The sequence below is a fragment of the Rattus norvegicus genome, chromosome 4, assembly GCF_036323735.1.
Source record: "Rattus norvegicus strain BN/NHsdMcwi chromosome 4, GRCr8, whole genome shotgun sequence".
NCBI classification, from domain to species: Eukaryota; Metazoa; Chordata; class Mammalia; order Rodentia; family Muridae; genus Rattus; species Rattus norvegicus.
The window spans coordinates 63,731,585-63,743,586 of record NC_086022.1 but is presented as its reverse complement, the minus strand read 5'-3'; the positions used below and the strand labels follow the sequence as shown (position 1 = coordinate 63,743,586).

General features: G+C 44.9%; 1 protein-coding gene across 2 annotated transcripts in view; it reads right to left on the bottom strand.

The window, feature by feature from the left end:
• Positions 1-6,123: 6,123 nt before the first annotated feature.
• Lrguk (leucine-rich repeats and guanylate kinase domain containing) overlaps positions 6,124-12,002 on the bottom strand; it is a 123,033-nt gene continuing 117,154 nt past the window's right edge. For both annotated transcript variants that reach the window (XM_017592530.3, XM_063285744.1), the window contains exon 20: positions 6,124-6,273. In XM_017592530.3, coding sequence (XP_017448019.1) covers positions 6,146-6,273 — 128 coding nt within the window. In that variant the 3' untranslated portion in view covers positions 6,124-6,145. The remainder of the gene's footprint in view (positions 6,274-12,002) is intronic.

Here is a 12,002-nt window from a genome sequence, read left to right as displayed (position 1 = left end):
ATGGCTCCCTTCTGAGGTGACAGGACAGGGAATGTAGCACCCATGAGCCCACAGGACCGCATGACTCCCTTCTGAGGTGACAGGACAGGGGTAGATGCTTAGGTTCTACTTGATAATCACATCCTACTGTTGTTGACACCATCTTTATCACTTTTATTAGAGATGTATTTTCAATTGTTAGACTTTTTTCTTGCACTGCCAAGGATCAAACCCAGGGCCCCATACATATTGTGGATTCTTCCCTTTTCACCGAACTGAATCAACCACTCATACACTAGGTAGACATATAGTTTAGTAGCAGATGAGGTTTGTTCTGTATTTCCTTTCCCCTTCTTCCTGCCCAATTGACCCGTGTGCACCACTCAGTTCTCTGCCAGGGTGGTTGGTGCTGCCTGTGGCCGCCCTCCTCTGTTCTGGGAGGGACACATGGTAGTTTCGAGGGTTCTCCATCTGTGGTCATTTCTTGTGCCTCCTATCCTTCCTGTTGGGGTCCAATTTGGCTTCTGCGCCTTCGCTCTACCTCACTCCTGGGTTCCTGACTGCACCTGCATCCCCTTGGGTGGTTTCCTACTGAGCAACACTGCCATGCCTGCTCAGGCCTCTGGTTTCTGGGTCTCTTGGTAATTTTTAGGAGTTTTCTAGGGTATTTATATCCGCCTAGAACGCTTTGTCTAGTGTTTCTGAAGCATTGCTGTGGAGTGCAGTGGAAGCATTTGGCAGAGAGCTTGCGGGAAGTGTGGCATGAAGCTTTATCTGAAGCCTCTGCGTGTTCTCGTCAGCTCAGCCCAGGGGCAGAGAATCCCTGCAGCACAGCCCTTCTTGTTGGTTCTTTTTAGCCTAGAGCTGGGGAAGGGGGATGGAGGGAGGGATAATTCTAAACCAGTGAATTAGCTGTGGGTGGTGGACACAATATCTGAGCAGATAGGCAGTGTACTTAGAGGGGGGAAAATCCCATCTTAAAGATCTGAGATCTTAGATAGAATTAGGAGGAAGTCCTTTACGTAAGAAAAGCGCTTTGGGCTCAGGGGCTTTCTGCTGAAAGCTGTTGACGGAACCTTGTCTGTGGCCGTTCACGCTGACATTGAGAGAAGAGAGAAAACGTGCTCATCACTACCAATGGTCAGTGTAGTGTTCGGAAATAAGCGTGAACAATATTTAAGCTCTGGAATATGTCTGCTACGACCAGAGCTGGGTTTGGAGGCTGGCTCTTCTCAGATTTATAGTATATCCTTTTTTTTTTCTAGAAGTTCCCTACTGTAGACATTCCAGGAGTGGAAGGTGCCAGGAGCATGCATAATTCATTTCTGAGCTGCCGGCTCCTGGCAAAGTGTCTGACATGTGTTCCATGAGAAAACGAATGCTTGCCAGGGCCTCTTCCTCCCTCTTCAGAATGCTTCCTTACAGCCAAGGCAGGGTACATCCCAGTGACTCCAAACAAGAAAAGGAATGGGCAGCAGTTATTGGGAGACGTCCAGAGAATGCTACCCAGCCTTTTGCCGTCTTGATGCGTGGTGGTAGGGAAGAGGGAAGAGACTTGTGTGCATATAACCATGTACAGTTGAGGTTCAGGAAGAAACTCAGCAGATCACTAGAGTCCTAAGCGTTCTTGAAGCGGCTGCTTGGTGACCAGTCGCACTCCCATCTCACAACCCCTGCAGTCAGTGTACTGACCGCTGTCTGGAGAGTGTGTCTGTGTGTCTACTCTGAGTATCGCAGACTCCTTCCCCTGAGCTTTGCCTACAGAAACTGCCACCGTGAGGCAAGCGGCAAAAGAGCCAGAGATAGAAAAGGCCTCAACCACGGCCCATACTCGAGGTGGGAAGTGTAATGATGCCTTTGATGGATGAGTTATTGCACGTCTTCCCTGGTGGGAGGTAGACTCGTCAAGCAAAGTGGGAGGCAATGGTTATTCCCCGGCAACACAAGAGAGCCTTTGTGCTTTGCTCGCAAGTGCGAGCATTTCTGTGCTATTTACTTTCTTTCCAGAGAATGGCCTCAGCTCCCCAAAAAGGATGGTTTGAAAAGTAACAAATTATGGTGCTGAGGATTTTATTCATTCAGACTCTGAGCGCTTCATTGAGTAGTACATTTTAAGAACAAAGATCAGAGCTGGAGGGAGCCTGGAGCAGCCATGTGTGTAGAACAGCCCGAAGACATTAGTGAGTATTCAGACTTTGAGCTGTGTAAATATCAGACTTCGCTCCCAGCCGTATGAGATATTTGAGCAGTTAAGGAGGAAAGGGAGGTTCTTTGAATAAAACGTTTTGCCAAACTGAATGTGTCTTTTTACTGTCGTTTCTTATAAAGAGCCATTTTTCACCTCTGAAAAAAAAACTCATCAGACATCTGGTTTTTATCTTTAATTTGCAGTAGTTGTTTCTTAATAAAAGTGATAAATCCCTGCAGGTGTGTCCAATCACCATGGCCTTCAGGGCTTGTGCGTGGTTTCAAGAGCTCTCTTGTTTTTACCTTGTATGTGGTGGTGGTGGGGGTGCCTCACTGTGGACTGTTGTCAGCAGCCTGCCTTCCTGATGCTTCGCAGCTGGATCAGTAAGAGGCCCCTTCCCAGGCCTGCCTCTGCTTCACAAATGTAAAGTAGATTGGTCTGCCTTTGGAGTTCTAGAAGACTGTGGCAGTGTCTGCAGTGAATCTCTCCAGTGTATTGATTTTTACAGTAGTCAGTGTGATCAGCCTCCTTTCTCTATAGACTAGATGACTTTTACATAAATCTTAACACAAAACTCGCACTCGCTCCAAGCGGTGCACCATTCAGTCTGTTGGTAGTCATGCAGCCACACGCATGTTCAAACAAATCTCCCCTTTTAACAGCTGTAATGGCTTTTTTCAAGCAGAGCTGGGGGTTTTAAGTAATCCCAAGCCTGCGGTTTTAAGCTGGAGCGGCCTCTGAAGTCCCTGTATGCTGAAGCTCCAAAGGGGTTAATGTGTGTTGAACTCTAGAATGTTCTGCCAGCCTGAGAAGAGAGACCTCTTAAGATGGTAAATTATGGTTTGGTTCAACTCCTAAGCAACCTGTGTGTTTTCATGAGCAAGGCACACTTTTACACGGTGCCCCATGTTTCTGATACCAGCAGCAAAACACAGTCGTGCACAGCCAAGCAGATCCATGCCCCAGCTGCCACTCATTGAGAAGAGCAACCAGCACTTAGGTAGGTGTCCCAAGGATCCTTTTCCTTTGTCCCCTTTCTTACATGAACTACTCAAGCTCTATCAAAGACTGGTGCACACCACTTGGTTTTCTGTTCACATCAAAAAGTCTATTTACCGAACAAACGCACGCGTGGTCATGCAGGATCTGTCAACAGCCAAACCTTTTAGTGATGTTCTTTATCTGCAAATTAATATAGTCATCTCATCATTAAAGTGAAGTTATTTTAACATCTGATTGTTTCTTAATCAGCACTTCAAGGATCTAGCATATGGCTCTGTTACTACACAGGACTCTGCAGCACAAATGTGTCCTGATCACAAGTAAAGCTTGTGATAATAACCACTAGAATTTATTATGATGAATGAAGTTGATTGCACGAACAACACCTCCGTGAGGGTTTCCCAGAATCTAACATTTGATTATATAATTATATAGCGCAGTTCTCAATGAAAACCAACTGTGAGGAAAATGTGTGTTGTTTTACTAACTGGGAAACTGAGGCATGGAAGGAGTACCCAATGCGTGTAGCTCAGTTGCTCATGTGTGGGAGCTGAGCTGTTAGACCCCAGAGTCTGTGCTCTAAGGATTGTCCTGTGCCACCTCTCAAGGCAAGATTCTATGTCGTCTATTCATTCTACTCACTGGCACATGCAAAATGCCACCAGTGAGCCGGCTGTGTGTTCTTAGCATGTTAGTTGTTAAGGCCTCAAAAGAATGTTAAGGCCTAGGTAACTTACCTGGCTAGCCTGTCGTTTTGTGGTTTTAACTAATATTATAAGGAAACTTTCTCATATGTTGTTTCTGCCGTTACTAGGAAACTTTCTCATGCCCAAGTTGATTACATATTCTGTTACATTCTGTGTCCTTTAACTGATCACAATAGAGTCAGTGGAACTGCTTTGTACAGTTACCTACAGTAAACTTGGACCCCAACATTGGAAAGACATCTGCACCAATATAAGAAACCATTTGCAATAAAACTTCCGTTTTGAGTAGGGAGTCCAGTAAAATTTAATTTCCCAAGACCTCTCTGGGAACAGACATCCTTGTTGGCAAGTTAAGACGTGAAATGTTAGACAAGTCCCATTCTGGTTGACAAGACATGGATGTTAGACAAGGCAAGGCTCCTGCCACAGTTAAATACCCCAACCAATGGGATCAGGATAAGTGTACAATAAAGACATGTTCCTAAGGAAATCCCCATCCCTAAATTCTGATTGGTGGAATAACTTGGCCCAGATGTTTGTGGATTTTAGGCTTAAAAGCCCTTTAGGATGACTCAATGCCGTGGTTCAGCTCCCAAGTCCAGAACGTGACCCTGATCTTGGGGTGTGGCACACAATAGACCATCCCTATTTGCTGACATTGGTATTTGTGTGGTTTGTGCAGTGATCCCCAGACCTCAACATTCGTTATGCTTCAATTCATTTTCTATTCTCTCAGAGCTTGAACCCTGTTCTCCAGAACAAACAAGAAAATAAAACCTCAAAAATCCGGTCACAAGACGGTACCAGTTCCTCAGTGTTCAGACAAGGATTTTACCCGCTTTTCCTAGTGCTCAAGTATGTGACATTAGCCAATGCTATCAGATGTGTAGCAGAGCATAAATCACAGCTTTTACAATGATTTGCTTAAGTCTCTGTAGTTTACAGAATGTTTAATGTATGTGTTAACTGTTCTTTTCATTTCTCTAAGTTCTGTTCCAGAAAGCACTTTAATTAGGTTATCTCATCTACCTGGTTAAATGCCATCCCTGAATTATACTTTGATAACAAATCTTCAGCCATTCTACAAGGATCATTACAATGGTTTTCAGTTTCCATGATTCAGAATCTGTGAAGTTCAATCCATTATCCATTATCCACTAGGTTACTTCGTACCCTCCATTTAAACAGGAGTTAGTGTTAGATCATTGCTCAGTCAGTCCTAGCTCTAGAAAACATTTGCCTCTGCAGATGCATTTGCATAAGCAATTCTGTCAGGAAATGAAAACTGTCATCCCTTTTATAAAAATTGCATCAGGATTATTTTGAGCTGCATGGATCAGGAACCCCAGTTTAGCCCCTTAACCTAATAGTTTACTCTTTACAAGGATGGTATACTGGCTGCTTCCGTGTGTCAGCTTGACACACGCTAGAATCCTAAGAGGTAGGAGCCTCAGTTGAGGAAATGCCTCCATGAGATCCAGCTATAAGGCATTTTCTCAGTTAGTGATCAATAGGGGAGGGCCCAGACCATTGTGGGTGGTGCTATCCCTGGGCAAGTGGTCCTGGGTTCTATAAGAGAGCAGGCTGAACAGGTCAGGAAGCAAGCTTAGTAAGCAGCATCCTTCCATGGCCTCTACATCAGCTCCTGCCTCTGGGGTCCTGCCCTGTTTGAGTTCCTTTCCTGACTTCCTTTGGTGATGAACAAAGTGTAAGCTGACTAAACCCTTTCCTCCCCAACTTGCTCTTTGGTCATGGTGTTTCACCACAGCAACAGAAACCCTAACAAAGACAGATGGGCAGGGTGGGGCCGGTACAATCACCCCAGGAAGTTGTTGAAAATGGCAGAACTTGCTTTACAAAGGGCACATCTGCAGAAGGCGTACCTGTAGAAACCAGAGGGCAACTGAGCAGCTTCTGCTCTCACTGCACTCCTTGGATGTTTTTATTGCTCCTCAGGTGTCACATGGGTCTTGATCTCATAGAGTGACCCAACCCTTTACTCTTGAAGACTCTGACCTTGCTCCTGCTTGTAGCAGAGGAGAAGTCTCCATTAGCTTTTGGCTCCAGGTATGGAAGTATTATGAAGTTCCCTGAAGAATATCCAGTTTCAAATATTCCTATCGTCGTGATGCAACAGGGACCCTGCTTTCCAGTGACTGCTGCCTCAGTTTCCACAGCAGCTACCGTAATCCCTCCCCCTTCATTACTTCAGCGGCTTAAGAAAGCAGATGCGACTGATGAGAGCCTCAGTTCCCTCCTCCAATAACCTTTATTGTGTTCTTTGGCTCACCCTAGGACCATTGTTCCTCCGGGAATGACAGCTTTGAGCTGAGCAGCCCTTCAGAGTTCCTGTGTGTCGTTGGGAGTAACAGCTTTGGCTTCCACCATGTTTTCCACCTGTGGGTGAAATGGTCCAGTCTATAGGCTGCAGTTCAAACATACACCATACCCTGTAGAACGAACCTTTTCGTTGATTTCGTGCCGGGCTTATATCGAAAAGGATTCAGGCAACCAGGCCATATCAGTTTACCCAGACCCTTTTCCCTTAGCTGACATCTGGAGTTTCAGATGTCCGTTAGCAGTTTAATAGGACTTGAATGGCATAAGGAGATTGAGCTTACCTCCATCTGCCTATGATGTCTTCCTTAGACATTAACACATGCAAATGCCATGGGCGCACATTTTCGGTGTTTTTGCTGCAAGTTTCAAAACCTAATTTTTCTTTCTTTTTTGAAGGCTCCCCAGACTCCCCGCCCCCACTTGGTAAATGTGTTAAATCTGGGGAAAGATGTTATCAAAAGGAGAAAAACAGGTGGGGAAGAAAGAGATGAAAACATCCTGACAGTTCACTTGTGTTTTGCAGCTGTGAGAGCCGTCGTTGGAATTGTTACCTCCCTTACCAAGATAATTAATTCTCTTTAAAAAAAAAAAAATAGAAGGCACATCTCCTTCCTTCAATCAGTGTCAACAGCCAATTACACTCTTTCATCACCCAAAGTGTAAGAACACAAATGTTATCAAGGAAGGAAACAGTTGGACTGACAAGATTAGCGGCTCACTCCTTCCTAATCTTGTAATCACACAGTGTGCAGCATTTTATAATATTATATGCCCAAATTTGCTAGTAAATCATTCCATAAAGGCCCTGTGTAAACCCCTCATCGCTGCGTCTGCACTTGGTGCAGGAGAACATGTCTTCCCGTAGGAGACATGAGATGAATTAAGGCTACCTCCTCCTTGTAGAGTTGATCCTCATCTATTACCCTCTGCAGAAGGTTGTTAATTATGGAAAGAGAGTCAGACCCAGTAGAATATATAACTGCGAATGGCTTTTAGGGATAACAGAAAAACTAAAGGCAGCCGATGGTGGCAGAAGGTTCGTCCCCATCGATAAGATTTAACACTTTGCTGTCATCTGCTGGAAAACAAAAGGCTTCTCATCTTTATGAGGGTCTGACATTTTATGGCATTTGGCATTTGTCACTGAAGTCTTTGGGAAGCCCAACTGTATCACTGGTACTCAGAGTCACACTCGTCATCCCAGGTGTAAGTGTGATGGATTTGAGGGCCTGAGTGATAGATTATGACATGGCTGACACTTGTAATTGGCAGGAGGAAACTGGTCAAGGAAAGTAGCCAGCATTCTGTGGGGGCGGCGTCACTGGCATACTCCATCTCTGTCAGGGCTCCTTCAAGTTCGGGTTATCATAAAAGCTGTTGCCTGGACATGGGGTATGATCTTCTGGATGGGCTGCCTTGTCTGGCCTCAGTGGGAGAGGCTGCACCTTGCAGACTTGATGTGCCAAGGTGGGAGGATGCCCAGGGGGAACCCTACTGGCTCAGAGGGGAAGGGGAGGGAGATGAGGGGAAGGAATGAAGTGACCGGGAGTGGGGCACTGAGTAGAATGTAAAGTGAATAAGTATAAATAAATAAATAAATGTTATGTTCAGAAGATGAATGAAGAGTTCTGAATTTCTACCCATTCTTAGTAATTGGGATACTATGAAGTCTGTTGACCCCACAGCTCCAGTGGCTACTCCTGGACACATGGCCTTGGCTTTTCCCCTGGGTGTGTTACTCCTAGAATTTCGAAGTGTCCAAACATGTTGACCTTGAGAGAACAAAAGACTTGAAATGGGGCCGTTAAAGCCAAACAAATTTCTTTCAATGAAGAACAGGATGGGGAGGCTCAGGCAGATTCATGCTCCATGGAACATTATAGGGTAGACATTGTTCCCCTGCCATGGGGTGGGCGAAGGAATGGGGCTTGTACCAGTGACCCAGTCAACATCAGAATCCCACTTTTCAAGAGGCACTGCTATTCCTTCCTCCATGGAGGAGATGGTACAGCCATACCCTCTGTGATACATGGACACACCAGGCACCCTGGCCTTGGACGCTACATCCATGCATATCCCTTGACACATGAAGACTTTCTGCCAATTTTAGAAGGTCTCGAGAACAGAACCGCCATGCTCTTAGTTCCAGCCCTGCTGTTGAGGAGCCCAGAAAGCACTCACAGCTGGCTAAAGCATCATCCCTAACAGGGTATCTCAGGGAGCTGGTAAGGGAAAGAAACGGAGATTGCCTCAAGGGACTTGTCCCCTAGGTGTGCACATCCCAGGAAGGCTTGATGATTGGGCTTCATGGTGTGGTGGTTTGAATAGGCATGGCTCCATAGAACCACACGTTTAAATGCTTGGCCCAAGGGAGTGGCACTATTAGGAGGTATGGCCTTGTTGGAGAAAATGTGTCACTGTGGGGGCAGGCTTTGAAGTCTCCTATAGTCAAGCTATGCCCAGTGTGGCACAGTCTCCTCCTGCTGCCTTCAGATCAAGATGTAGACTCAGCTCCTTCTCCAGCACCACGTCTGCCTGCATCCCGCCATGTCTCCTGCCGTGATGATAAAGGACTAGACCTCTGAAACTGTAAGCCAGCCCCAATGAAATGTTTTTGTTCATAAGAGTTAACATGGACATGGTGTCTCTTCCTAACTAAAACACACAGTGACAAGTAGAAGTCACCAACAGAGAAAGATCACAATATTTCCCAACAAAAATGCCCCCAAGTCCCTAAAGCCTCCTTAAGGAGCCTAAATGTAGCCATGGTTGATAATTTATGGAAAACAGCAACAAAGTGCTTGACAGTCTCCCACCAAGAGCAGATGAGAATGTGTCTATTGCAAAGTTGCAAAGTAAACAGAATTCCACAAGCCCCTGTGGATACTACATGCTGAGGCAAAAAAACAAAAAACAAAAAACAAAAAACAAAAAACAAAAACACTTCACTGTGACAGGACATTCAAAGTGCCGACGGAAAATATGTGCCTCTGTCACTCGCGACGCCCAGAATGCCCTTGAGGATGAAGCCAACCTTCGTCAACAGGAAATCGTGGTGATAAATACAAATTCAGAGAACATGGTCAAGTTGCCTGTTACTAACAATGAGCTATGAGGATTAAGAATCGTTCCTGTTCGTTAAAGCTCTGCACGACAGCGTGCACCTGCAACCCCGGGACTAAGTGGAGAAGTAGGGAGGCCAGGGCAGTGGTGGTGTCTAACTGGCTAGCCAGAGAAGACGAATGACAAAACCCAGGTTCGGTGAGACTCTGATTCAAAAAATTAGGTGGGGAATGATTGAGTTGAATACCTAAAATCAACTTCTGCCTTCCACACGCACGCACGCACACACACACACACACACACACACACACACACACACAGTGGGTGGGGAGGGGATTCAGAATTGCTATTTTTAAGTATGCTATTCTAAACAATTGATTTCTAGACACTAGCCAAAATTAATATCAAGATGGAAAGATCCGGTGCTGATGTCATAGCGCACGTGGCCTACTATGGCAATTTTATTTACTGGTGATCCCACCACCTAGAGAAATATTGGTGTGTTTCCTTTTAGCTCCCCTGCCCCTTATAAGGATCCCATGAAATTTTTCATTTTAAATCTGTTTGTGTTGATCAGATTTCTCTCTTAGAAAATATTCCTTGAAGTGGATGTCCTGGTTCACTGAGTATGAGGATTTTCAGATTTCTAAAGACACAGGGCCAACATTTTTGAGTCTGTACCTCCCATAATTAATAGTCAGCTATTGTCTGGGCAAGCTACTATACACAGCAGGGGTCCTTGATCTCACAGAATTTATCATTGAGACCCTCAGTCTGAGAACCTGGGTTTCTGTAAATTCAGAGTTAAATTTCATGCAGAATTGGGACTTTGGGACAAGGAAAGGTAAAGAACAAAAGGCAAGCCACGCCTCTCGGCGTGCTGTTTCCACAGCTGACTCCCACAAACCAATGGCATCCCGGCGTGCAGAGCAACGTAGCAGCCGTCAGAATGCTCATAAGCTACACATTATGCTCAGTTCATTCAGGTCATGGAGGAATTGTAGAAACTAAATGGACTCTGAATGGTTCTCAGAGGGGGAACTAGAAAACAATTATCTCATTTCCCAATTTACAACTGAAAGGGAATAATTCACATTCCGAAAGAGATGTTTATTTTTCCAGCAAGTTATTTAAGGAAAAAACCCATTAGGAGCAAGGCCACTGGGAGGATGAAAGAACCTCCTGAGGGTCTCTGTGCAGTGTGACGGCTGAGCCGCCATGGATGGGCTCCCTCCTGCCCAAAAGTCCTATGAGTGTAACACGGGAGAGAGGAGGAAGACAGGGCACAGGGTGGGGACAGCACAAATCATATAACAGGACACCCATCGAGCCTTAACATCCAATGTCTATTAGAACTCTTAGAACCAACAAAGAAGTAATGGTTCATTAAGAAGTATAAAAAGGACATGAACAATATTTCACAGAATGAAAAACACACAGTGGTCAAAAAGAGCATGAAAGGCCCCTCGGTCTCATTAATAACAGGGGATATGTCCAGAATTCAAGGTGATATGTTACATTATATGTGTTATATTGGCTGAAACTGAAAAGCCAGAACATACTACGTTGTAGTATGAACATACTCTTTTGCACTGTGTGAAGGTGTGTCTTTGCACTTTCCATAATTAATTCTTACCAGCAGAGAGCTAAATGCTGGCGGGAGATTAGTATTGTCGTTTCTATGACCCATCATGGGCCTTATGTCTGTAAATACTTGTCCTTCCATACCTGCTCAGATGCTTGAAAGTCAGACAGCCTTCCACACCTAGAAGCAATCTAGAATTGTACCAGAGATTGTCTTGCTGCTGATTGGTTGTAAGAAAGAGCTGATAGCCAATAGCTGAAGCAGGAAACAGAGGGTGGGAACTTCTGGGCAGAGAGAATGAAGCCAGAGGAGAAAGCAGGAGCAGGAGATTCAGAGAGTGGACACAGGGGGAACAGACAGTGACCGCAGTAGAGCAGAGAAAGGTACAGAGCCAGCCACATGGTGGGTCACAGGCTAGTAAGTTGGGTTGATTTAGAGTAACTGGAGGATTGCCCAAGCAAAAGGCCTAAGATTAAACTGTATAGAATTCTCATCATTATTTATAGTGCCATCATTATCTATGGCCTGAGAAAGTTCCACTATGATAGTAAGTATGGACAAGAACTGTATCCACCAAACCATTTGTAACTTGTTGAGTTGGAAAATAATCTGCCTCTTTAAGACAAAAACTGTTTTGATCATAAATTCCACTCCTAACCATGGTGGTGGAGAAAATGGACACATGTAGGACTGTTTATTGCTTATTTTTATTTTATCTACCCATTTAGAGTGTGTGTGTGTGTGTGTGTGTGTGTGTGTGTGTGTGTGTGTGTGTGTATTCAGAGTATTCAGGTGCCTGTGTGGGCCAGAACAGGGTGTCAGATACCCTGCAGCTGGAGTCACAGGTAGTCGTGAGCCATCTCACGTAGGTGCTAGGAACTGAGCTCCAGTCCTTGGCAGGAATGAATGGTTCATGCTCCTAGCTGCTGATCCATCTCCCCATCTCCAAGCTGCTAGTTTTGAAAAAGAAGAAGAAGAAAAAAAGGTCTGGAAAGACCACAATTGCATTAACAAGAACATTAAAACAAAACAAAACAAAAAAAAAAACCTGGAAAAGTAGTGAGCTGACTATAATTTCAGCTGTCAACAAAGATAGACACATCCAAAAGCTTAATACTGAGTGCGAAAATGCGGTCTC